The following is a 25,048-nucleotide window of genomic DNA, read 5'->3' as shown; positions in this document are numbered from 1 at the left end:
TTTACATACCTTAAAGGCATTCTTAATGTAATATTTCAGTAAGGAGAATACAGGAGATTAAAATTACTAACCTATAGGTTTTCAGATTTTTGTAATAAATCCTACATCTGGTAGTATTTATGAGGAGGACTAGTTCATAGCGTGATAAATACAAGCAGATAGAAATCATCTTCATTTTCTTAGTGTCATTGGATGAGAATCATCTCATTGGAGATGCTAGTTGATTTCTATCTGGAGATTAGGAAAAGCTGCTGTTTTCTATTTCCTAGCTAAGAAAAGACACTTTGTTTTTGCCATATGAAAAAAAGAGATGAAAGTACCCTGTGCTTAGAACTTCTTTTGGAATAAATGCAAGTTGAAGGTGTAAAGGAACGAATAAGCACATCCTCAGAGTGTAGCCCTTAGTTAAGGGAATATACTGTGTGGGAGGAAATGACTATTGCTTACGGAAGCAAAATTGATTTTTAACTCTGCTGACTTTTGTATCTGATGACAAGGACAGCCTTAAAAAGGTGTGTAAGTATCTTAGCCAAACTTTTGGATGAGTATTTTTCCTATTGCTTTTGCTTGGTCCCTTTTAGCTGGCATTTCAGATTTTGTTTTATGGATGTGCAATGGAGGGATGACTTATAAATTACCTTTAGCTTGATCCCAGAAACTTTGCTACAAGAGGCATGATTCTAACTTGGAAGAAAAGACTATGGCTATCTTGAAACCCTTGGTTGGTAATGGAAATGCAGCATGATGTGTGTAAAATTAGCTGCTTAATTAGACAAGTCAACTCAGAAGGCAGGTCCTGTCTTTGTAGATTCAAATTTGTGAACTTCCGCCACTCTCCTTAGCTCTGTTAGGCCTTTAGTACATTTAATCAAATGACTCCAATTTCTGTTGCTGATCATTTCCTACATCTCTGCATACCTTAGATCTCATGCAACACCGTATCTTCTCACCTCTTCTTATTCAGTCCTTTTCTCTCTTTGCATTCTCCCATTTGTTGCTGATGGCTTATGTTAACTTGTATTCTTATATTATTTAATTCACTCTCTTTTTTCTTTTTACCTATTTTTTCTTCTTTTTTGTTTATACATTGCCAGCATTGAAGACCACTAGACATAATGCCAAAATGAGGGGGAAAGAAGAGGGGGGGAAATTGCTTAGGGAACTATTTTTTTTTTTGTTTGTTTTTTTTTTGTTTTTTTTTTTTTTTTTTTTTTTTTTTTTTTTTTTTTCATCTCCCTGTAGGAGTGCTGGCCTTGGGGTTACAGACCTGAGCCACAAAATCCAGCTCTTTTTCACAGAATCAAACTGTGGTCATCAGGGTGGAGAGGCAAGTGCTCTTACCCAACAAACCACCCCCTAAACCAGCAGCCTGCACCTCCACTTTTTTTTTTTTTTTTTTATTAACTTGAGTATTTCTTATATACATTTCGAGTGTTATTCCCTTTCCCGGTTTCCGGGCAAACATCCCCCTCCCCCCTCCCCTTCCTTATGGGTGTTCCCCTCCCAACCCTCCCCCCATTGCCGCCCTCCCCCCATAGACTAGTTCACTGTGGGTTCAGTCTTAGCAGGACCCAGGGCTTCCCCTTCCACTGGTGCTCTTACTAGGATATTCATTGCTACCTATGGGGTCAGAGTCCAGGGTCAGTCCATGTATAGTCTTTAGGTAGTGGCTTAGTCCCTGGAAGCTCTGGTTGCTTGGCATTGTTGTACTTTTGGGGTCTCGAGCCTCTTTAAGCTCTTCCAGTTCTTTCTCTGATTCCTTCAACGGGGGTCCTATTCTCAGTTCAGTGGTTTGCTGCTGGCATTCGCCTCTATATTTGCTGTATTCTGGCTGTGTCTCTCAGGAGCGATCTACATCCGGCTCCTGTCGGTCTGCACTTCTTTGCTTCATCCATCTTGTCTAATTGGGTGGCTGTATATGTATGGGCCACATGTGGGGCAGGCTCTGAATGGGTGTTCCTTCAGTCTCTGTTTTAATCTTTGCCTCTCCCTTCCCTGCCAAGGGTATTCTTTTTCCTCATTTAAAGAAGGAGTGAAGCATTCACATTTTGATCATCCGTCTTGAGTTTCGTTTGTTCTAGGGATCTAGGGTAATTCAAGCATTTGGGCTAATAGCCACTTATCAATGAGTGCATACCATGTATGTCTTTCTGTGATTGGGTTAGCTCACTCAGGATGATATTTTCCAGTTCCAAACATTTGCCTACGAATTTCATAAACTCGTTGTTTTTGATAGCTGAGTGATATTCCATTGTGTAGATGTACCACATTTTCTGTATCCATTCCTCTGTTGAAGGGCATCTGGGTTCTTTCCAGCTTCTGGCTATTATAAATAAGGCTGCGATGAACATAGTGGAGCACGTGTCTCTTTTATATGTTGAGGCATCTTTTGGGTATATGCCCAAGAGAGGTATAGCTGGATCATCAGGCAGTTCAATGTCCAATTTTCTGAGGAACCTCCAGACTGATTTCCAGAATGGTTTTACCAGTCTGCAATCCCACCAACAATGGAGGAGTGTTCCTCTTTCTCCACATCCTCGCCAGCATCTGCTGTCACCTGAGTTTTTGATCTTAGCCAATCGCACTGGTGTGAGGTGAAATCTCAGGGTTGTTTTGATTTGCATTTCCCTTATGACTAAAGATGTTGAACATTTCTTTAGGTGTTTCTCAGCCATTCGGCATTCCTCAGCTGTGAATTCTTTGTTTAGCTCTGAACCCCATTTTTTAATAGGGTTATTTGTTTCCCTGCGGTCTAACTTCTTGAGTTCTTTGTATATTTTGGAAATAAGGCCTCTATCTGTTGTAGGATTGGTAAAGATCTTTTCCCAATCTGTTGGTTGCCGTTTTGTCCTAACCACAGTGTCCTTTGCCTTACAGAAGCTTTGCAGTTTTATGAGATCCCATTTGTCGATTCTTGATCTTAGAGCATAAGCCATTGGTGTTTTGTTCAGGAAATTTTTTCCAGTGCCCATGTGTTCCAGATGCTTCCCTAGTTTTTCTTCTATTAGTTTGAGTGTGTCTGGTTTGATGTGGAGGTCCTTGATCCACTTGGACTTAAGCTTTGTACAGGGTGATAAGGATGGATCGATCTGCATTCTTCTACATGTTGCCCTCCAGTTGAACCAGCACCATTTGCTGAAAATACTATCTTTTTTCCATTGGATGGTTTTGGCTCCTTTGTCAAAAATCAAGTGACCATAGGTGTGTGGGTTCATTTCTGGGTCTTCAATTCTATTCCATTGGTCTATCTGTCTGTCTCTGTACCAATACCATGCAGTTTTTATCACTATTGCTCTGTAATACTGCTTGAGTTCAGGGATAGTGATTCCCCCTGAAGTCCTTTTATTGTTGAGGATAGCTTTAGGTATCCTGGGTTTTTTGTTATTCCAGATGAATTTGCAAATTGTTCTGTCTAACTCTTTGAAGAATTGGATTGATATTTTGATGGGGATTGCATTGAATCTGTAGATTGCTTTTGGTAAAATGGCCATTTTTACCATATTAATCCTGCCAATCCATGAGCATGGGAGATCTTTCCATCTTCTGAGGTCTTCTTCAATTTCTTTCCTCAGTGTCTTGAAGTTCTTATTGTACAGATCTTTTACTTGCTTGGTTAAAGTCACACCGAGGTACTTTATATTATTTGGGTCTATTATGAAGGGTGTCGTTTCCCTAATTTCTTTCTCGGCTTGTTTCTCTTTTGTATAGAGGAAGGCAACTGATTTATTTGAGTTAATTTTATACCCAGCCACTTTGCTGAAGTTGTTTATCAGCTTTAGTAGTTCTCTGGTGGAACTTTTGGGATCACTTAAATATACTATCATGTCATCTGCAAATGGTGATATTTTGACCTCTTCTTTTCCGATCTGTATCCCTTTGATCTCCTTTTGTTGTCTGATTGCTCTGGCTAGAACTTCAAGAACTATATTGAATAAGTAGGGAGAGAGTGGGCAGCCTTGTCTAGTCCCTGATTTTAGTGGGATTGCTTCAAGTTTCTCTCCATTTAGTTTAATGTAAGCAACTGGTTTGCTGTATATGGCTTTTACTATGTTTAGGTATGGGCCTTGAATTCCTATTCTTTCCAGGACTTTTATCATGAAGGGGTGTTGAATTTTGTCAAATGCTTTCTCAGCATCTAATGAAATGATCATGTGGTTCTGTTCTTTCAGTTTGTTTATATAATGGATCACGTTGATGGTTTTCCGTATATTAAACCATCCCTGCATGCCTGGGATGAAGCCTACTTGATCATGGTGGATGATTGTTTTGATGTGCTCTTGAATTCGTTTTGCCAGAATTTTATTGAGTATTTTTGCGTCGATATTCATAAGGGAAATTGGTCTGAAGTTCTCTTTCTTTGTTGTGTCTTTGTGTGGTTTAGGTATAAGAGTAATTGTGGCTTCATAGAAGGAATTCGGTAGGGCTCCATCTGTTTCAATTTTGTGGAATAGTTTGGATAATATTGGTATGAGGTCTTCTATGAAGGTTTGATAGAATTCTGCACTAAACCCGTCTGGACCTGGGCTCTTTTTGGTTGGGAGACCTTTAATGACTGCTTCTATTTCCTTAGGAGTTATGGGGTTGTTTAACTGGTTTATCTGTTCCTGATTTAACTTCGATACCTGGTATCTGTCTAGGAAATTGTCCATTTCCTGAAGATTTTCAAATTTTGTTGAATATAGGTTTTTATAGTAAGATCTGATGATTTTTTGAATTTCCTCCGAATCTGTAGTTATGTCTCCCTTTTCATTTCTGATTTTGTTAATTTGGACACACTCTCTGTGTCCTCTCGTTAGTCTGGCTAAGGGTTTATCTATCTTGTTGATTTTCTCAAAGAACCAACTTTTGGTTCTGTTGATTCTTTCTATGGTCCTTTTTGTTTCTACTTGGTTGATTTCAGCTCTGAGTTTGATTATTTCCTGCCTTCTACTCCTCCTGGGTGTATTTGCTTCTTTTTGTTCTAGAGCTTTTAGGTGTGCTGTCAAGCTGCTGACATATGCTCTTTCCTGTTTCTTTCTGCAGGCACTCAGCGCTATGAGTTTTCCTCTTAGCACAGCTTTCATTGTGTCCCATAAGTTTGAGTATGTTGTATCTTCATTTTCATTAAATTCTAAAAAGTTTTTAATTTCTTTCTTTATTTCTTCCTTGACCAGGTTATCATTGAGTAGAGCATTGTTCAATTTCCACGTATATGTGGGCATTCTTCCCTTATTGTTATTGAAGACCAGTTTTAGGCCGTGGTGGTCCGATAGCACGCATGGGATTATTTCTATCTTTCTGTACCTGTTGAGGCCCGTTTTTTGACCAATTATATGGTCAATTTTGGAGAAAGTACCATGAGGAGCTGAGAAGAAGGTATATCCTTTTGCTTTAGGATAGAATGTTCTATAAATATCCGTTAAGTCCATTTGGCTCATGACTTCTCTTAGTCTGTCTACATCACTGTTTAATTTCTGTTTCCATGATCTGTCCATTGATGAGAGTGGGGTGTTGAAATCTCCCACTATTATTGTGTGAGGTGCAATGTGTGTTTTGAGCTTTAGTAAGGTTTCTTTTACATATGTAGGTGCCCTTGTATTTGGGGCATAGATATTTAGGATTGAGAGTTCATCTTGGTTGATTTTTCCTTTGATGAATATGAAGTGTCCTTCCTTATCTTTTTTGATGACTTTTAGTTGGAAATTGATTTTATTTGATATTAGAATGGCTACTCCAGCTTGCTTCTTCTGACCATTTGCTTGGAAAGTTGTTTTCCAGCCTTTCACTCTGAGGTAGTGTCTGTCTTTGTCTCTGAGGTGTGTTTCCTGTAGGCAGCAGAATGCAGGGTCCTCGTTGCGTATCCAGTTTGTTAATTTATGTCTTTTTATTGGGGAGTTGAGGCCATTGATATTGAGAGATATTAAGGAATAGTGATTATTGCTTCCCGTTATATTCATATTTGATGTGAGGTTATGTTTGTGTGCTTTCATTCTCTTTGTTTTGTTGCCAAGACGATTAGTTTCTTGTTTCTTCTAGGGTATACCTTGCCTCCTTATGTTGGGCTTTACCATTTATTATCCTTTGTAGTGCTGGATTTGTAGAAAGATATTGTGTAAATTTGGTTTTGTCATGGAATATCTTGGTTTCTCCATCAATGTTAATTGAGAGTTTTGCTGGATACAGTTATCTGGGCTGGCATTTGTGTTCTCTTAGGGTCTGTATAACATCAGTCCAGGATCTTCTGGCCTTCATAGTTTCTGGCGAGAAGTCTGGTGTGATTCTGATAGGTCTCCCTTTATATGTTACTTGACCTTTTTCCCTTACTGCTTTTAATATTCTTTCTTTATTTTGTGCGTTTGGTGTTTTGACAATTATGTGACGGGAGGTGTTTCTTTTCTGGTCCAATCTATTTGGAGTTCTGTAGGCTTCCTGTATGTCTATGGGTATCTCTTTTTTTAGGTTAGGGAAGTTTTCTTCTATGATTTTGTTGAAGATATTTACTGGTCCTTTGAGCTGGGAGTCTTCACTCTCTTCTATACCTATTATCCTTAGGTTTTATCTTCTCATTGAGTCCTGGATTTCCTGTATGTTTTGGACCAGTAGCTTTTTCCGCTTTACATTATCTTTGACAGTTGAGTCAATGATTTCTATGGAATCTTCTGCTCCTGAGATTCTCTCTTCCATCTCTTGTATTCTGTTGGTGAAGCTTGTATCTACAGCTCCTTGTCTCTTCTTTTGGTTTTCTATATCCAGGGTTGTTTCCATGTGTTCTTTCTTGATTGCTTCTATTTCCATTTTTAATTCCTTCAACTGTTTGATTGTGTTTTCCTGGAATTCTTTCAGGGATTTTTGCGATTCCTCTCTGTAGGCTTTTACTTGTTTATTAATGTTTTCCTGTGCTTCCCTAAGTGTGTTCAGGTCTTTCCTGAAGTCCTCCAGCATCATGATCAAATATGATTTTGAAACTAGATCTTGCTTTTCTGGTGTGTTTGGATATTCCATGTTTGTTTTGGTGGGAGAATTGGGCTCCGATGATGGCATGTAGTCTTGGTTTCTGTTGCTTGGGTTCCTGCGCTTGCCTCTCGCCATCAGATTATCTCTAGTGTTACTTTGTTCTGCTATTTCTGACAGTGGCTAGACTGTCCTATAAGCCTGTGTGTCAGGAGTGCTGTAGACCTGTTTTCCTCTCTTTCAGTCAGTTATGGGGACAGAGTGTTCTGCTTTCGGGCGTGTAGTTTTTCCTCTCTACAGGTCTTCAGCTGTTCCTGTGGGCCTGTGTCTTGAGTTCACCAGGCAGCTTTCTTGCAGCAGAAAATTTGGTCTTACCTGTGGTCCCGAGGCTCAGGTTTGCTCGTGGGGTGCTGTCCAGGGGCTCTCTGCAGCGGCAGCAACCAGGAAGACCTGTGCCGCCCCTTCCGGGAGCTTCAGTGCACCAGGGTTCCAGATGGTCTTTGGCTTTTTCCTCTGGCGTCCGAGATGTGTGTGCAGGGAGCAGTCTCTTCTGGTTTCCCAGGCCTGTCTGCCTCTCTGAAGGTTTAGCTCTCCCTCCCACGGGATTTGGGTGCAGAGAACTGTTTATCCGGTCTGTTTCCTTCAGGGTCCGGTGGTGTCTCAGGCAGGGGTCCTGCTGCTCCTGGGCCCTCCCCCACGGGAGCCCAGAGGCCTTATACAGTTTCCTCTTGGGCCAGGGATGTGGGCAGGGGTGAGGAGTGTTGGTGGTCTCTTCCGCTCTGCAGCCTCAGGAGTGCCCACCTGACCAGGCGGTTGGGTTTCTCTCTCACCGGGTCTGGGAGCAGAGAGCTGCTGCGGGCCGGGATCCGCGGGTGTGGGACTTCCCGGGAACTATTAAAATCATTAAGGCAAGGGTAAGCTAATAGTTAAGGATAATAAAAAAACCCTAACACTCCCTGGGTTCGGTCCCCAGCTCCAGAAAAAAAAAAACCCTAACACTGAGAAATGGAGAAGGAACCCAGAAAAATGGGCAAGGAGACTGGAATGATTAGAATTATGTTGTTAGTTGGAAATAAATATTTTATGTGGGGCCCATCTGTGACTCAAGCTCAATCATATATTTTGTCCTCATAGTGAGTTTGCCTAGTGAAATATTACTGAGAGAGAAGGACGAGTCATCTACATTAAATTTAAATGCCATCAAAATGTATCATCATCCCTATTCAAAACCCAAAATGTATATTATATTATATAGTCAGTATTCTGTGGTAATTGTAAAAAGACAGTAATTTTATTTTATCGCTAAGCAAACCATATAGATAAAGTTGAACTTAAATGTATTTTCATTTTAGTCCATTCGAATATCAAGATGTTTAATTATGCAAAACCAAAAGTTCACAGTGGTACCCACCCATAGATTATGTCATAAATCAGTGTATCATAATAATTTCAAACTTCTTGAATGTTCTTTTATTTGTATAGAGTTTTGAACCTCCTTTACTTTTGACATCAGTAACACAGGCATAAAAAATTATAAATCCAGGGACAAGAGAGGTTGCTTAGCAGTAAAGAGAACTGCTTGCTCTTCCAGAGGACCTAGGTTCAATTCCCAGCACCCACCTACTAGCTCACAACTATCTAATAACTAAAGTCCCAGAGGATCTGACACCATCTTCCTGCCCTGGAGGACACTGCATGCATGTGGTACACATATATACTGGTAGACAAAATACTCAAACATATAAGTAATATTAATTTAAGAAATTAAGTATATGCACCCTCAAAATTCAGTGGGGAAGGGATGGACGAAATCCTTACTTGCCTTATGGAAAAGCGTTTTCAGTAAATATGACATTCACACTATTTCTTATGAACCAACTGAAAAAAAACAAAATGGAAATCTGATTTATTGATTAAATAGTAGTTGGGTCCCGGAGGGAAGAGTGCAGAGTAAACATGTAGCTCTGCTATGTTATAAGCAAGAAGCCTGTGATGCCACAGATTACTCGCTGACTACATTTCTCCCCTGGAGTCCAGTACAATTGGAGCCCAGACCCCTGACTAGAATGCTCTGAATAGCCACATCTCTTGGGGCAGACTTATAATGTCTACAATTCTGTTTTCCATTTTCTCTGTTGGAGATAATGATGATTCATAGCCTGAGAAGAAGTTTGAGCTCTCTTCAGAACTTGGCTAGTATGCACAGTAACTGATGCTAGAGATTTCTGTCTGAAGATAGGTTTCGTGGGTTTCCTGCAGAGCAATTTAATTGGAGGCTGGAAATATGAATGCCAAGCAATTCTCTGAGGTGCTTGATTCTAGGGTAACTGACCTCATTGCCTACTTGGAAAGGATGGACCTCTACACAAGAGTGATGCAGCATAGGCCAAAAGGGCCTTGCCTGTGCACAGCTGTACTTCTGAGATTTGAACATGGACTCTGCCCCTGTTAACATCCAGCAAACTGCGAAAGTACAGAGGTGATCCTGAAAAACTATTGGGAAGGATGTACAGCCCCTGCTCTCCTTGTCCTAAATTTAGCCCAAAGACAGGAAGGCTACTTCCCCAAATCTGTCATGAGCAACTTTGCCAGAGAGCTATAGGCACCCTTTATGCTGTATAGTCAAGGTGGGAAGAAATATCAGTGTCCTTGAATGCTACCAAATTCTATAGTAGTTAAGTAATTGCCATTAAAATCATTGTTACCAACGAAAATAAAATTTAAGAATGAAATAATGAATCCTCAATTCAACTTTATGCATGCTTTGGGCAACATGTCATATATGATAATAGTTAAAGTTAGTTATGTGAGAATGGACTTGCTGCCTGCTGTTGACACATGCAATATAGATTGGAATGATAGTGTGGTTGATAGTCAGCTCTATGCTTGTTCTAATAACCTTAACGGAGGAGAAAACCAATTTCAGAAATGCATTCACACGAAGGAAAGAAGAGGTTTCAAAAGAAATGTTTCCCTAACAAACATCTCGTAGAGTTCTTGCCATGAGTTATACACATAATAGCAATCTTTCTTGTTTAATTTAGTCAAGGATGTAGCTGCAGCAATGTTCAAATTTTTACTAGCAAAACCAGTGTGAAGAGGTGAGATGACTCAGTTGATAAGATTGCTTGCTGTGGAGCAAAAGCAAGAGGGCCTGGGTTCAAATCTCTGGCACCTGCATGAAAGCCAGGCATGGTCATGCTTTGGAAAGACAGAGAGAGTGGGTCCTAGGAACTTTGTGACCCGCTGGCCTAGCTAAAAAGACAAAGGCTCAGTAATAAGGCAAAGAACAATAAAAGACATCAAAACTCTCTGCTCTCTGCATGCATGTAATGAGCATGCACACATATCTTGTATATAACACACACACATATACATGATTGTAAAGAAGATAATTTTTAAAATGAAAGTAAATTTCTTTGTGGTCAAATCTTATACATCTTTGCTTAATAGTTTACAAACTGATGTGCTGTTTCTTTTATCATGCATGGGACTCGGGTTACACACAGACATTGTCATGCAAGTACATTTTTGACATACCCATGTTATTCCTCCCCTCACTGTCCCATCAGTCTACCTTGTTTCTTCCCCCAGATGGTTTTATCTCTAGCTTCACGTCATATGCATCTGTGCAGAATCTAGGACCCCCAAATGAGACATAACGAGCTTTTAGTCTAAGACTGATGTAATTTGCTTTGTAAGATTATTTATCTCCAGCTGCATCCATTTTTTTTCTGCAAGTAACATTACTTCATTCTTCCTGATGGCTACATAATTTCTATTGTGTGTATACGCCACAATCTACTATCCATTTCTTTTGTTGACAGACATGTATGTAAGGTTCTTAGTTTAGCTATTGTGAATAAACATCTAAGTCAGCAGATACAGAAACTTGCACAACCAAAAAGGACTAATCTTACTATGCCCCTTACAGTGATGTGGCCCTACTGTGTGTGATTAATATTCAAATCATACCTCAGCTTAGAGTGTCCCTCCACTCTAAACTGTGCACTAAAGTCATTCCATGTTCATTAAGACATGGTATTTTGGAATTTTTGTGTGCTGAGACAAAAAAAAGCACTGTTAATATTTTTTTTATTTGTTGTGTTTGTTTCAGAGACAGTGTTTCATACATTTCAGGCTGACTTTGAACTTGTGGTGTAGCTAAGGATGACTTTGAACTTCTGATACTCTTACTTCTGCTTCCTAAGTAGGATAGTAATTACCCACTTATTTCTCTTCCCTGAACTAGTTAGTTTTTTGCAGGTAAGACTGTCCTTTCCTTATAATGTGATCCTCAGCCCTTGACATTCTTTCTTCCTTATGAATTATATGTTATGAACAGATAACACATAAATTTAGACTTTAGAGACATCTTGGTAGTATGAGGAACTGAAAAGGATCAAAGAGAATGTTAAGGGAGAACAGAAGAGTGAGATCAGGCAGACAAAAGCACAGGAAACAGGTGCTTCAATATTAGCAATGAATAGAATGCCAAGGAGAATTCGGTGAGAAAATTATGCCACCATCAAGGTACCAGTCTCAAGCTAGAGACAGAAGGTGTCATTTACAAGAGTTGGCCACTGCAAAGCTGTCAATGTAAGCAGGGAGAATGGTTTGACTGGAGCAAAGGGAGAGCAGTTTTCGCAAGTTGGTTTCCTTGGGAGAAGTTTTGGTTGGAGGATAGGGGGGTTACTCAATTCCATCTGCAAGGGGTGTGGTGAGTGGGGTCTCTGCTTTCAGTCAGGATAAACTTGGCTGAACTTGCAGTTATTTATAGGCAGACTTGTTATCATACTAGGCGGTTCCATGATAGCCGTTACTGATTTTTTGTTCTGTCCTTGATTTATTTTTGTTCCCCTTCATGCATGCTTCCTGAGCAGCTAGCTTTCTAGGAGTTGAACATAACCTCGAATGTGGTTAAGAGTCCTTGTTCTCCCATAGAGAAGCTTTAGGGGTCGCTTCCAGACTAACCTTTGATCCCTTCTCCTTTAAGAAATAGAGTTGTGTAGGGGGTCACATGGGACTTGTGATTTCTACTTTATGTATGTATTCTTTCCATGAATTCTCTTGGAAGCAACTTAGCCATGTCTGCATGCCTGTAATTGCAACTTGTGTTAATTCTCCCACCCTCTCCATGGGCACCAGAGGTCTGCAGGTGTTTATAAAACTTGCTGCTGAGTTGTCACAAGTCTTAGGAGACATCTTAGGAGACAGTGGCAAAATGCTGATGCTTCTGTGGATTGTAATTGAAGTTTAAGGTAGGGCAGTCCTGGGTTATCTTTGCCAGTCAGTTCATTGGTTATTTTTTTTCTTGTAAAACAACAGCTCATATGACAAATGAAACACACACATGTCTTGTGATAAGAAAACAGATCTTACGCTTGGCAGGGCTTTTTTTTCTTTACCAATAGCTACCATTCAGGAAGGACAAATTCCCTTTTTTTAGTACTTGTTGACAAGCAATCTTAATTAAAAAATTCTTGGAAATGGTCTCATTATCAGAAAAGCTGGAAAATCATTCACTTATTGGCTCAAATAAAATATGTTGACCACTCTTTGCTCCCCCAAAAAGAGATGATGTAGCAGAGGCAAACTGTGTGGGAAAACTCATTTAATTTAAGTTTAAGAGATGCCTGGGTTTCTGGGGCAGTGGAAGAGTCTCCAACTCTAAGGAAAGCCAGAAGACATGATGCTGAAGAGAGAACAATGACCGCTGTCATCTAGGACATTTTGTCCCTCAGAAACTACTCTTAACAGCATGAATGTTGCCAGATAGTGGGAAGCTTATCTCTAACATGTTTATTACATTCATTTAATTATTGTTTGTGTGTGCTTTCATCCAAGCATGCACATAAAATTCAGGGGATAGTTTGTGGGTCCCATGGATCTCTCTTAGGTCCTCAAGCTGGGGAACAAGCTCCCTTATTCTCTAATCAACCTTGCTGGCCAGACACTTTACCATTTGATGTGACTTACTGTAGAGTCATATATGGCAAACATAAGGCACTTAGAATTTCAGTATACCAGTAGATAAGCCTGTGTATTTTAATCTCTTCCTTAGACATAAACAGGAGTTTTGATACATCATGTCTGTCTTGTTAGAGAAATATAAGGTCAACAAGAGCCTGTCCCAGATTGTCAGGCACCCTAAGAATGTTAGTTTTCATTTTAGTTGCCATTCACTGATGGAGAGATTGTCAGGCATCCATATTTGAATTTTAAGTTCTGATACCTGTTAACTGTTTTCTTCAACTGTTATTTTTCAGTGCCAATTTAATTGTTAGATAATGTTTATACGTTTAAGAATTCTTCCTGCATGCCAAAAACCCTTTTGAGAATATGCATAAATATAATATTTTCCTCTACAAGGCAACATGTGTATTTAGTTGCTACAGTATGACAAGCCCACAATTATACTCTCAGGAAATAAAAATCAGTTCAATACTACATCTGGTTCAAAATACATAGTATTGTCAAGAACTTCCTTAGATTATGAGATTTCAAAATAAAATGGAGGTTGGAAGCTTGGCTCACACCTGTAACTGAAGCACTCAGGAGGCTGAAGAAGGAGGATTGCCGTTGTTTTGAGACTACTTGGTCTACATAGTGTGGTCCAAGACAACTTGAGGCTGAGACCCTATCTCAAAATGAGGGCAACTTATAAAATGTCAAAGTGTGCTTGCCCACTCAGACTGCACTGTGTATTATAGGTGAAGGAGGGTGTGTAACTCAATATAATGGAGTTATAGTGAAATTGTTCTTTAAATGTCTCATTTGAGCTGGGCTTCATGGGACTAGTAGGATTCTGTGTGTGCGTGCATGTGTGTGAGTGTGTATGTGTGTCGGGAGGGGGTCCTACAGCACAGAACAGTGCTCAAGTGAGCAAAGTGCACACACAAGTGACACATAGGTCTGAGAAAGATAGCATGCTGTGTAGACAGGATGGTTGGGTGATGCTGACTGCAATTCAAACTTGGAGTCCTAATGAAAGCTAAATTTTTTGAGGTCTATAAAATGAAATTTATGCTCTCTAGAAATCATCTTGAAGACAGACTTGACCTAACTAAGGTACCAGAAGGAATTGGCTCCAATTTACTACTTACATTTTCTTTAATAAAAAAACTCATAGTTTTAAACATTAAAGAGTTTTTCCTTGAAAACTGTATTTCTAACACTTGAAAAAGATGTTATGCTATTTTACATAGTTTAATTATCTAACATAAGTATTCAACTAAGTAGGATGATTTTTAAAGTCGGAATACTCAATTGAATGTTTTTCCTCAGTAAAATGAGCTGGTCTTATATGACATGATACCATTCAGCTTCACTATTACAAAGGCTTCCTTAAATTAGACACTCGCTTCCTTTTCTCTCCCTTTCCACAAGAGTCTATTTTGTAATGGTGGAGTGTTATACCCTTGGAAACTACTCCCAGGAATATTTGAGCAGTAGATACTGTCCATTGTATTATATAAATAGGTAGGCACAAGAAGAGTCTGTCACTCGTATTGATTCATAAATGGGAGAACAAGAATCAGTAAAGGAGTGTTTGGAAAACAGAGATAGGATGCCGATCTAGTCAACTTACTATTTTTGGTTCTTGGAAAGGAAAGGAATGATGTGGGTTTATTGACAACATTGAGGAGCTGTGAGTCCATGACCAATGTGACAAGTCATAAAAGTGCTGTTGAACCATGTGTGCAATGACACACTTCTCTGTAGCCATGCACATGGTCTGGCTCGATAACCCTCTAGCAGCTGATTTTGTGTGCTTAAGTCAAACTGAAGTGCAAATTGGTCATCGGAAGTTCTCTGGCAATTCTAACTATAGAATTCATTCTATTTCCATTTGTGACAGGTAAACAGGCAAAGCCAAGATTGTCTCATAATCCAAATTACTCTTCATCTAACTGTAAGCATTGCTTCTAGTGATTTCCAGACTATGCTTAAGGTCATTGAAGAAGGCTAGTGGGACTGTCTCCTGCTTTTCCACTCAGTATGTGTCCTTTAAATGTGAACTGCCTTTTAATAAGACATACCAGAAAATTATTTACCATAATTTAAGTGCAATGGCAGCCATCAACTGTAATTTAACAGTAATACCAGACATCCAGTCACACCTGTACTCAACTGTAATAGTGGAACATCTAATCATATGCCCAAATGATATCCATCACAGGCCAGTTGGCATTCCAGTTCGTAGGAAACAAAGAATAATTGCTAAGACGCAAAGTGTTTGTAAGATGCATAAAAACAACTTGCTTCAATTCATAATATTTTAGAATAGGGTACAGTAGTAGAAATAAGTATGTGTCAGATGAAATAAAGAATCTTGCCCGTGACTATAAATATATAAATAGAATGGTGATCTCATGAATAAGCATCTGGAAAAAAAGCCAGAATACAGCAGAGGTCTTGCCTGGAGAATGCACTTCTACTTTGTTATAGAACACTAGAGACTCTTTGTCTTCATCATCTCTCCTAGAAACTGGCTCCCCTCCAACATGCTCACAACAAAAAGGAGAATTGGGTGGCCAAATGAGAAATAAGAGGATGTCAGTTTTGTCATTGATCTAACTTCTGTGTATCTCTCAAAACTAAGTCTATTTCTTTAACCCTTTTCAGCCTTTACGGAGAAAACTATCATCTCTGGGGCACAGCTCGATCCTGCTGAGCTAGGATCTGATCTGTTTACCCATTTAAGAGTGTAATATTGCAATTCTTAAATTAGTACTTAGCATGGATGACTGCATGAACTAATCAACCCGTCCACACCTGTTTTCTTCCTCTTGTGGCAAGCATTAGTTCCCTACATGATCCCCAAGGTCTTCTTATAGTGTTTCATGATACTTATCATTTCAAGGATCCCTTGAAACACATTAGCAGCCATGTGTTTTGTCCTACTCATTCCTACTGTAGCTGGTAGCTGAACTTTTCTTTTGAGTCCTCTTCACACTTTAATAATTATTGACAAACTTTTTGTTGTTATTGTTGTTTCTTAGTTTGACATTTCATTCCCTCAGTTTATAGAACTGTCCACCTTGTCAAATACCCTCTCCTCCAACTTCAATTAAACTCACTCTTTAAATATATTGACTCTATCTCTCCGTGCCAATTACATTATTCGTGGTGAAGTTTCCATTTAAAATGTTTCTTACAATTGTTACCTGTTATCATCCTATCTGAATCCAACTCTTAAATCCTACTTTTAGGACCTTCCTTCTATTTATCCACTAAGCCTTTGGAGTTACCTCTTATAGTCAGACTTTATTGCAAATGCATCTATACTTGTTTTCTTGGTAATGGTAGGTAGACTATGCCAAGTTTACCTTTAGCATAGTTATTCGATGTATGTATGTATATATGTATGTATGTATATGTGTACATATGTGTATATATATGTATATATGTATATGTGTGTATTTCAACTTAAGTTTAATTACTTGTTGAAATGTATGCTGCTTCCCCTTTTCATTGTTATTTCATTCTCTGAAGCTTGACCACGAGGATCATATAAAAATCTGCCCTTTTAGAAAGCTGTGATAGTGAAAGCTGACATGGTTCAGCAGGAATGGGAACTGCCTTGCCAGCCTTCCCAGGCTAGCATCAACACTTTCAAAATTGCCTAATAGGATTTTTCTATATTCAGGCCCAGGACCATGACTTCATTCTTACTCACCTTAGAAGCATCATAAATGACATCAGCTTTGGCATTAACCCAATTTTACCATTAACTTTCTCCATAAAATTTGATTAAGAGGCCTTATAGGACTTTTATAATTAAGGATAGTACATTATGAGATTATTTTCTGTCCATGGTTTGTCATAATCAGGATGACACTGAAATTCACCACTTGTTAAGTGAAATACCTTGTTGAACAACCTTTTATCTGATGAAGAATTCCTAACATTAGTTTCTGCCACAGGTCTAAGCTCCCATCGTCACAAGTAATTGAGTTTTCAGATTTGTTGACTGTGCATATGGGAATATTGAAGTAGCCACGTAGTTCCTGGTTACCTTCTTTAGACTTCTTCCGAGAGTCTGTGTACTGTACAGAAAACACATTGTTAATGCTTGCTAATTGTGGTTGCTGATTACTGTAGTTAACTGATGGCCACACACTAATGACTCTTCATAATTATTCCTTCCCTTCCACCATTGGTTAGAAAGTGTTAACTCCAAGAACACAACTTCATGAGTCAAATATTTAACTCTGAATCTGTAGAAACTTTTATTTGTAAGAGTATCTGAAGTTGTCAAGCTTTGTTATTGGCTGATTTTCTTTTTAGTTATCATATATAGCAGTTGAAAAGTAAAATTTCTAAATGGTGTTCTTTGATGTGGACTATGCTGTAAATCTATAAGTTGTTTTTCTTTAACTTCATCAACCATGAGTTGTTTTTTTTTTCTTTTAACATTTTGTTGAATTGATATTTGGAGATTTCTATAGAGTCGCTTGTAATTGAAATAGCAGATTTAGATGGTCAGGATCTAACCTTCCCTGAAGAGGCTGAATTAGTGGTAGCCTCTTTTCCTTCTGGTATTGAAGATTAAAGCCAAACCTGAATAATGCATGCCAGGATAGGCAAGAATTCAACCACTGGGCTGTAACCGAGCTAGAGTGGCCTTGTTCATTTGTTTGTTTGTTTGTTGTTATAGAACATTCTCTTGGAATGTTGGCAGCCAATGGTGCTGGCATCTTACCTAAAGGACATTTTCCTCAGCTGGAGCTGTGGGTGCTATTATAGAGCGCTGTTCTAGCTGACTCGAGAGATAGCAGTTCTGAACTGTCAATCATGGACCTTTAAAAGACAGACTTTTCTTCTTTAACCTGAAAACAGCTCTTTTCTTTTTAGTCCTAAACCTCTTTTTTGTTTCATGGTCATGGAATTATCTATATTTCAAATGTGTAACTTAATTTTTATCTTTGAATAGTTCAAAATGTAATAGAACAAAGAGGTTGTAAATTGTTTTAGGTGATGCCAGGAACAGCAGGATGTCTTTGATCTTAATCTTAGTTTTTAAAAAGATTTTTTTATAATCTTGTCTAAATGTAGGTGCCTATGTGTGAGTATGTGCACTTGTATGTGGGTACCTGAAGAAACAAGAAGTTGTGAGATCCTCTGTAGCTGCAGATATGGGGAGGTGCAAACTACTAGAAATGGATGCTAGGAGTCAAATTTGAGTCCTCTGTCAAATGTGTGCTCTTAACTATTTCTTTAGCCCCTAATTTTTACACTTCTAAAGCAAATGTATTGTTTCCGAGAGAGAGAGAGAAAGAGAGAGAGGGAGAGAGAGAGAGAGAGAGAGAGAGAGAGAGAGAGAGGCTGTGCATGTGTGAATGCACACATGTAGTTAGAGATAATTTTGTAGAGTCTTTTCTCTGCGTCCATTTTTGTATGGATTCTGAGGATTTATCTCATATAGTCAGGCTTGCCTGATAAGCACCTTTGCCTACCGAGTCATCTTCTCATCCAAGTCTCTCTTTTCGAATGACTAAAACACTGCAAGAAGCCTTGACCAGTGTGTGCACTTGTAGCTCCTATTGTTTGTTATACAAGTCCTACTGGCATATCATAGAGCTAGGCACTTCATACACCAACATTGTGCCGTCTATGTAATGATGATACTGGGCTCCTGAGAGGCTAAGTAGTTCACCCTGAACTTTAGTCCTTTCACCCCACATTTCCTTCTCTTCCTAGACATGGTAAAGGAAAGGATAATTGGACAGGGAGAGAATCTAACTTTGGATCACCACACACTTTCTGAGTCATAGCTTTCCTAGATCAAGTTTAAGGACAGAAAAGGCATAAGTCATATCTGATCACAAATGGCCACAGAAATGCAGGTGATGAGTTGAAGGCTTTCTTGGGACCTGTGAAGTGCAGGGATCTGGAACTGGCAGAGGCTGGAGCAGCTTTTGCAGGACAGTGGATGGTCACTGTTAGGCTCTAACAGAAGGAAGTCTAGAGCCAGCTCTACCAGTTGAGACAAGGCACAGAGAACTTGTCTGTTTACCTTCTTGGTGAAGGATAAAAATGTGTTGCCCTCCCTGTTTGAGACTGTCACTCAAGGTTTACTAGATCTGAAGGTGATGGGAGGAAGCAAGTAGAGCCACTAGACAACGAAATGAGCTGTAGTCTTCAGGATGTCTCCAAGATGCAGTCTCAAACCTCTGATGTGAAGGCAACAGAAATGTAATTCTTAGCACTAAATGATTTAGAAAGAAACACAATAGAGTTAATAATGGAGTTATCTAAAATAAATAAAACTAAATTTAAGATGTTCTTACTCCAATAAAATTACATGTAATTTCATAAGTCATGAGAAAACTCAACTTTAAGAAAAACAACCAAAAAATCTGGCCACGGAGAATAACAGTGGTTCTCAACATTCCTTATTCTGCAACCGTTTCATACAGTTCTTCATGTTGTGGTGACTCCCAACCATAAAAATACTTTGTAGCTACTTCATAATTATAATTTTGCTACTGCTATGAATTGCAATGTAAAGATCAGTTATGTGGGATATCTGATATGCCACACACTCTCTTTTTTTTTCCTTTTCTTTTTTTCGGGGCTGGGTACCGAACCCAGGACCTTGCGCTTCCTAGGCAAGCGCTCTACCACTGAGCCAAATCCCCAACCCCATCTACACACTCTCAAAAGTGTTGTGACTCACAGGTTGAGGACCACTGGCCTAGAAGCATTTGATCAATCAAAACAGCTAGGAAAATATATCTGGAATTCTGAAAATATAGCTCCAAAAATATCAGCCATAAAGGCATAAAATCCTGGAGCAAAAATGTTAACTAGTTATTACATACTTGCAAATATTTATTGAGATGACCCTGTCACAGGTGCTATAAATTACAGCAATTAGCAAAGACATCCCTGTAGTCACGTAGAGAAGAGAGATTTGGGGACAGGAACATTAACTTTTTAAAGTCAGAAGTAAAAGAAGAATGAATAGACATCTTTAAAATAAAAAGATAATCATTATAGTAAACTTCGTAACAAGGGCTAGGTTTTATACTTGACCTAGGGACAAATTATATACCTGGAAGACCTTACCAAGAAAACCACCTGAGATGCAGTATGAATCAACCTGAAAAGGAAAGAGTGGGGGTGGAGACTGTGTGGGGGAGACTGTGAAAGATGTATGTATGTGTCTAGTGGGAGTGGCAAGAGAAAGCAGACATTTTGATGGAAAGACAAAATTCGGCAGTTGATAACTACTGACATTTCAGATATGAGAGTGAGATTTCTCCCATGGAAAACTTTAGTCTGAGGTCCTACCTGGATCTATAAAAATAAATGTATATCTGAACACTAGCCGTCAAACTATAGGTCAGAGATGGGATAAAAAGGGACCCTTAGCGTGTAGCAATAATAATAATAATAATAATAATAATAATAATAATAATGAACCACAAAACCTTTCTCTCCAGATCTTAAACTGAAACGGTATTGGCAGGCAAATGCTACTGAAATATATTCTAAAATTTTATGATATAGTATGCAGTAAAAGACAGTGAGTGAAAAATATAAATTGAATAAGCAACTTTTAAAATTAAATACTGGATCTAAGATAAGAAAGGTGAGAGATTGAAAATGAAAATATTAAGCTTTCAAATTTAACTCTCTGTAAAAGTAATAGCTATGGACTGGGTGGTGGGAATGCTCTCCTTTAATCCCAGCATTCAGGAAGCAGAGGCAGGCAGATTTCTGTGAATCCAGGCCAGTCTAGTCTACAGAGCAAATTTCAGGATAGCCAGGACTACACAGAGAAATCATTTCTCACCTCTCACCCCAAAGTAATAGTTAATGACTAGGTATGAAGAAAGCATAATACCATACAAAAATAAGAAATAGGAGCAGACCACTAAGAGAGGAAACATGAGTGGTTAACAAATAAATACAAATTCAAATTAAGCAGACAGAGGTTCAAAGTCTGTAAGTGTGGAAATGTACACTCCTGTTCACAGCCATACATGTGAGCTCCCAGGAGTCTGCAAGGTATTTGTTCTAGACAAAGGACCACCATTGGCACAAACAGAAGAGTCGAGAAGGGTGTGTTCCTGCAGTCTCTGACCATTTCAGTGACTTTTTTATGTAAAATGAAAAACAAAGGACAAAATCTCACAGCGTGTTAATGGTTGGTATGTGCACATGGGTTTTCATATCATAGTAATTATGGCCGTGTGTGTTGGAAATGAAAGACATGTTGAACTTCTGATACCTGAAACGTTGGGTGTGGTGATAAGTGGATTAAACAGCCAGGTCATTTTCTAGAAAGGAGTCACGTTGCCTGATCACTTTCATTCAGTGGCTCCCAACTTTTCACAAGGACCCACAGGGCCCTACCTACCCAGGCTATCCCTTGTTGTGTCTTTGCTGTCCCTTCGCTCCATAGACCAGCCTCACTGCATCTTTTTGCTTTCTTTTCCATTCTTTGAGAGTCTTCCTTGTGGATTACTACTGTCACGGGCTTGGGAAATCTAGGGAAAAGTTTAAGTGATGCTTGAACCCCTTTGGATTTTGCTCCTGTTCCTATGGTTGCAGTACAAACAGATTCATTAGTTCATTAGGACTGTCTTCTTATTTGAGGATGTCCTGTGGATCATGTCATTGTACCCTTGCACTGGAACCAAGCAGTGCCTGGTGTCGATTCATCCTGTATTCATGGTCGTTTCTTTGCTCATGACACTCATTCCAGATGGTGCCTGGAAGTAAATCTCAGTAGGTCATTCTGAACTCTGGTGAGCAATAAGCAACTTGTGGTACGGAATTAATTAGATGCAAGCTCTTTTCGAGAAAATCTTAATCACTGCTTTAGGAAAGAAGAAACTGATTCTCAGTAAGAATGAAGGTAATTGTCAATAAGCTGTTGAGTGTTATCTTTCCTAATCAAGTTTGTAAAATGTCATCGATCCCTGCTGCTTTATTTTGAAAAGTAGACACCAAGCAAGACTACTAGTAACTATGAGATTATCACTATCAGCTGCAGCCTGCTTCTGGGGGAAGGATCAGAACACAGCTTTAGGCAGTAGCTTTTCTCTTGTGGACCATCTTTCTGGCTCTCTCTCTCTCTCTCTCTCTCTCTCTCTCTCTCTCTCTCTCTATCTCTATCTCTCTCTCTCTCTTTTTAGTAACCACTGCCTTTGCAGAGCCCTGACCAACCTTGTTGTCAGGGCCTTTGCTCATCTATTGCTCTTTAAGCAGACGTTTTTGGAAACCAAATATCCTCATGCATTTTATGTTCTTTGTTTTCTAACAATAGATGGTTTTCTTTGGACTCTTTCAGGGCATTCTACTTGGACAAGTCAAATTCCCCACCAAATGCCACATCTAAAGCTGCCTACATAGAGAAGGTAAGTGATAGCATTTGCTGACCCAGTATCCTCCCCTGCACCCTGTTAGCTGATTCTCTGAACACTGTCCCATTTTAAGATGATATTGTAGATCAGTAATCTGAAAGCTGCGACAGCTGAATTGCATGCCGCCTGAATGGACTTCGAAACACGTTGAGCTTTGTGTTCCTTGCTTTTCGTTTTAGCTCATGAGGCCTCTCAATGCTTTAGATGAGCTTTACCGGCTGGTCACCTCGTTTATCAGATCCAAGCGCATCGCTGCCTGTGTGAACACACCTTGCAGCGCCTCTGGAGTCGGACTGCTGTCAGTTTCTTCGGAGCTGTGCGACAGGCTCGGTGCCTGTCACATCATCATGTGCAGCAGTGGTGTGCACCGGTATGTGAACATCTTTGTGTTTTTTTGCATTTTTTTCTTGTTCTGTATTTAAGGTGGAAGACTTTGACTGGATTAAAGCTTGAAATGTTCAAATGACTCAAATGTGTTCAGGAACAATTTGAGATATTTTCTGGGTTTGTATTCTTGTGGTTTTGTTAACTATAGACAGACCAATTAACACAATCCTCTGTTTATGCCAAGATAGCTGAGATTTGTATCTCTCTCATATTTGCAGCTCTATTTTAGTATTTTAGGTTCAAAATGAGCATCTTTCATATTCACTGTAGGACTTCCCACTTTCCTTGAGGTGTTTAAAAGACATCCCATCCTTCAGTAACCGACACCCCTAGAGCCACATTACCATGAGCAGTATTCATGGAGATGGCTAAGTGCCATCTCCCATGGTCAACAAAGTGACAGTCCAGGAGCTCACAAGCTAAGATATGCTCTTTATGAGAAAGCATGCTGACTGTGTTCTCTGGGGCAGCCAAGGCAGCTGCATTGCCTGAGCTCCATCAGACTCTGCCTCCAACAGCAGTGAACATCCCAACTCAAGTCTTTCTTCACGATGAATTCTTCCTCTTAGTTTCTTTGGAAGTGAAACCTTATAAATGGAAATAATAAGGTAGGATTTATTCTTTTCTTTCATCTAAATAGGGCCTCATGCCACAGGATAGACTCTCTTAGTGTTAGGTCATTTAGACTTTGAAAGTCATGATTACTTATTTATTTACATTATTTGGTCCTCAGTCCATGGAAAGTATTGTAGCTGGTGCTTTATGATAAAATATAGCAAGAGTGTTCATGTTGGAAACAAGCATGATTAGCTAATAGGGGCAATGTAAGAGCTAATAAAGTTAATTATAAAAATAACATGGATGAAACCAACAAAACTACAGTGTAAGAAAATATAACTTAGGAAATCTAAAGATAATGAACAGGATTCAGAGGGAATCAACCGATCTTTCAGAGCTTTAGATCTGAACCATTCCCTGGAGCCGATGTTTCAATTAGGATAATGGATTGCAGAAAGTGGAGACGTGCCATGCAAGGCAGTTCGCTCTACAGTCTGGGACAATTCATTTTGATGAGATAGGACCAAAGTCTAGTTTTGAAGGCATATAGCATGACCTTATGTATGAAATGTGACAAGACAAGTTCTCAAGGTGTATTACCTAATCTTTTTACTAGCAGAGAAATATTTCTGAATACTCCCTGTTCATTCAGCCTGTTCTCTCATTCATTTATTCATTCACTCACTCATTCATTCATTCATTCATTCATTCATTCATTCATTCATTCATCCATTCTTCAGCCTATCTATGTTCACTAAACACTGGTTAAGTTTCTACACTATTACTGTTGCTGGGCTTACTGTATTGAAAGAGAAAGACCCCACTTGTATATAGTGTGTGTGTGTGGTGTGTGTGTGTGTGTGTGTGTGTGTGTGTGTGTGTGTGTGTGTGTGTGTATTGCATTGTAGGAGATGGACGGTAAAGGAAAAAATACATTGTGTTGCAGGTTGATCAGCTCCAGAAAATGTAAATCAGAGTAGTAGAAAATGCCAGCATGAAAAGGGATATACCTTCTGAGGGCTGAGCAAATCCATGAGGCCTTCAGGAAATGAGGGAGCCATTCATTCACTTGTCTGAGACAGGGCTGTCCTACAGAGAGACACAACAAGAAGTCTTTGGCAGGAGTATGCTTGCTGGTTTAAGGAAAAGCAAATCGTCCCTGGTGAACCCAATATGCTGCCATCACCATGAGTGTGTTCTTGTGTTCCATAGCTCACAATCAGATATCAGAGGAGCAGAACAAGCAAAAAGAGGCTTGTAGCTTTGCATCTAGAAATGCATGCTCTTACACTTGCATGAGCTTCCTGAAATTGAAGGAAATTCAATCTGCCATTTCATCCTACCAGTCATGAGCAAAAGTGCAAATTGCTTTTACAGATATTCCATAAACACTTTTAGAGTTTGATGGGTGTTGTCAACATCATCAGGGCTTTTACAATTTCTATACTCATTAATTCTTATGTTACAATCATAAATAGCCTTGAAAAATTTTTAAAGTACGATTTACTCCACTTTTACAAATAAAAATCAGTAAGGGTTTGGGTTATTCCCCTCAAGAGATATTTACTAAACTGTGGACAGATGCTGAATTTCAATTTAAAACTATTTTAAAATTACGTTTTATTTTGTATTTCACAGAGTAACTTGTGACTTTCACATAAATTTTCATTTTCTTCCATGAAGGACTTGCTTAGATTTTTTTCTGTAGAATAAAATAGGGGCCAATTTACATTGGAATTGAAAATTCCACAGAAGGCTGTTCCTAAAATAATCCTTTAGTAATTCTAATT

At 39.1% G+C, this 25,048-nt stretch overlaps 1 protein-coding gene across 1 annotated transcript in view; it reads left to right on the top strand.

Moving 5' to 3' along the window:
• Prex2 (phosphatidylinositol-3,4,5-trisphosphate-dependent Rac exchange factor 2) overlaps positions 1-25,048 on the top strand; it is a 315,395-nt gene that overhangs the window by 255,123 nt on the left and 35,224 nt on the right. Inside the window, exons 36-37 of the mRNA NM_001393795.1 lie at positions 22,241-22,307; positions 22,493-22,683. Of these exons, the coding sequence (NP_001380724.1) occupies positions 22,241-22,307; positions 22,493-22,683 (258 nt within the window). The remainder of the gene's footprint in view (positions 1-22,240; positions 22,308-22,492; positions 22,684-25,048) is intronic.

This window comes from Rattus norvegicus, chromosome 5 (genome assembly GCF_036323735.1).
Source record: "Rattus norvegicus strain BN/NHsdMcwi chromosome 5, GRCr8, whole genome shotgun sequence".
NCBI classification, from domain to species: Eukaryota; Metazoa; Chordata; class Mammalia; order Rodentia; family Muridae; genus Rattus; species Rattus norvegicus.
This window is presented reverse-complemented; position numbering and strand designations above follow the sequence as displayed.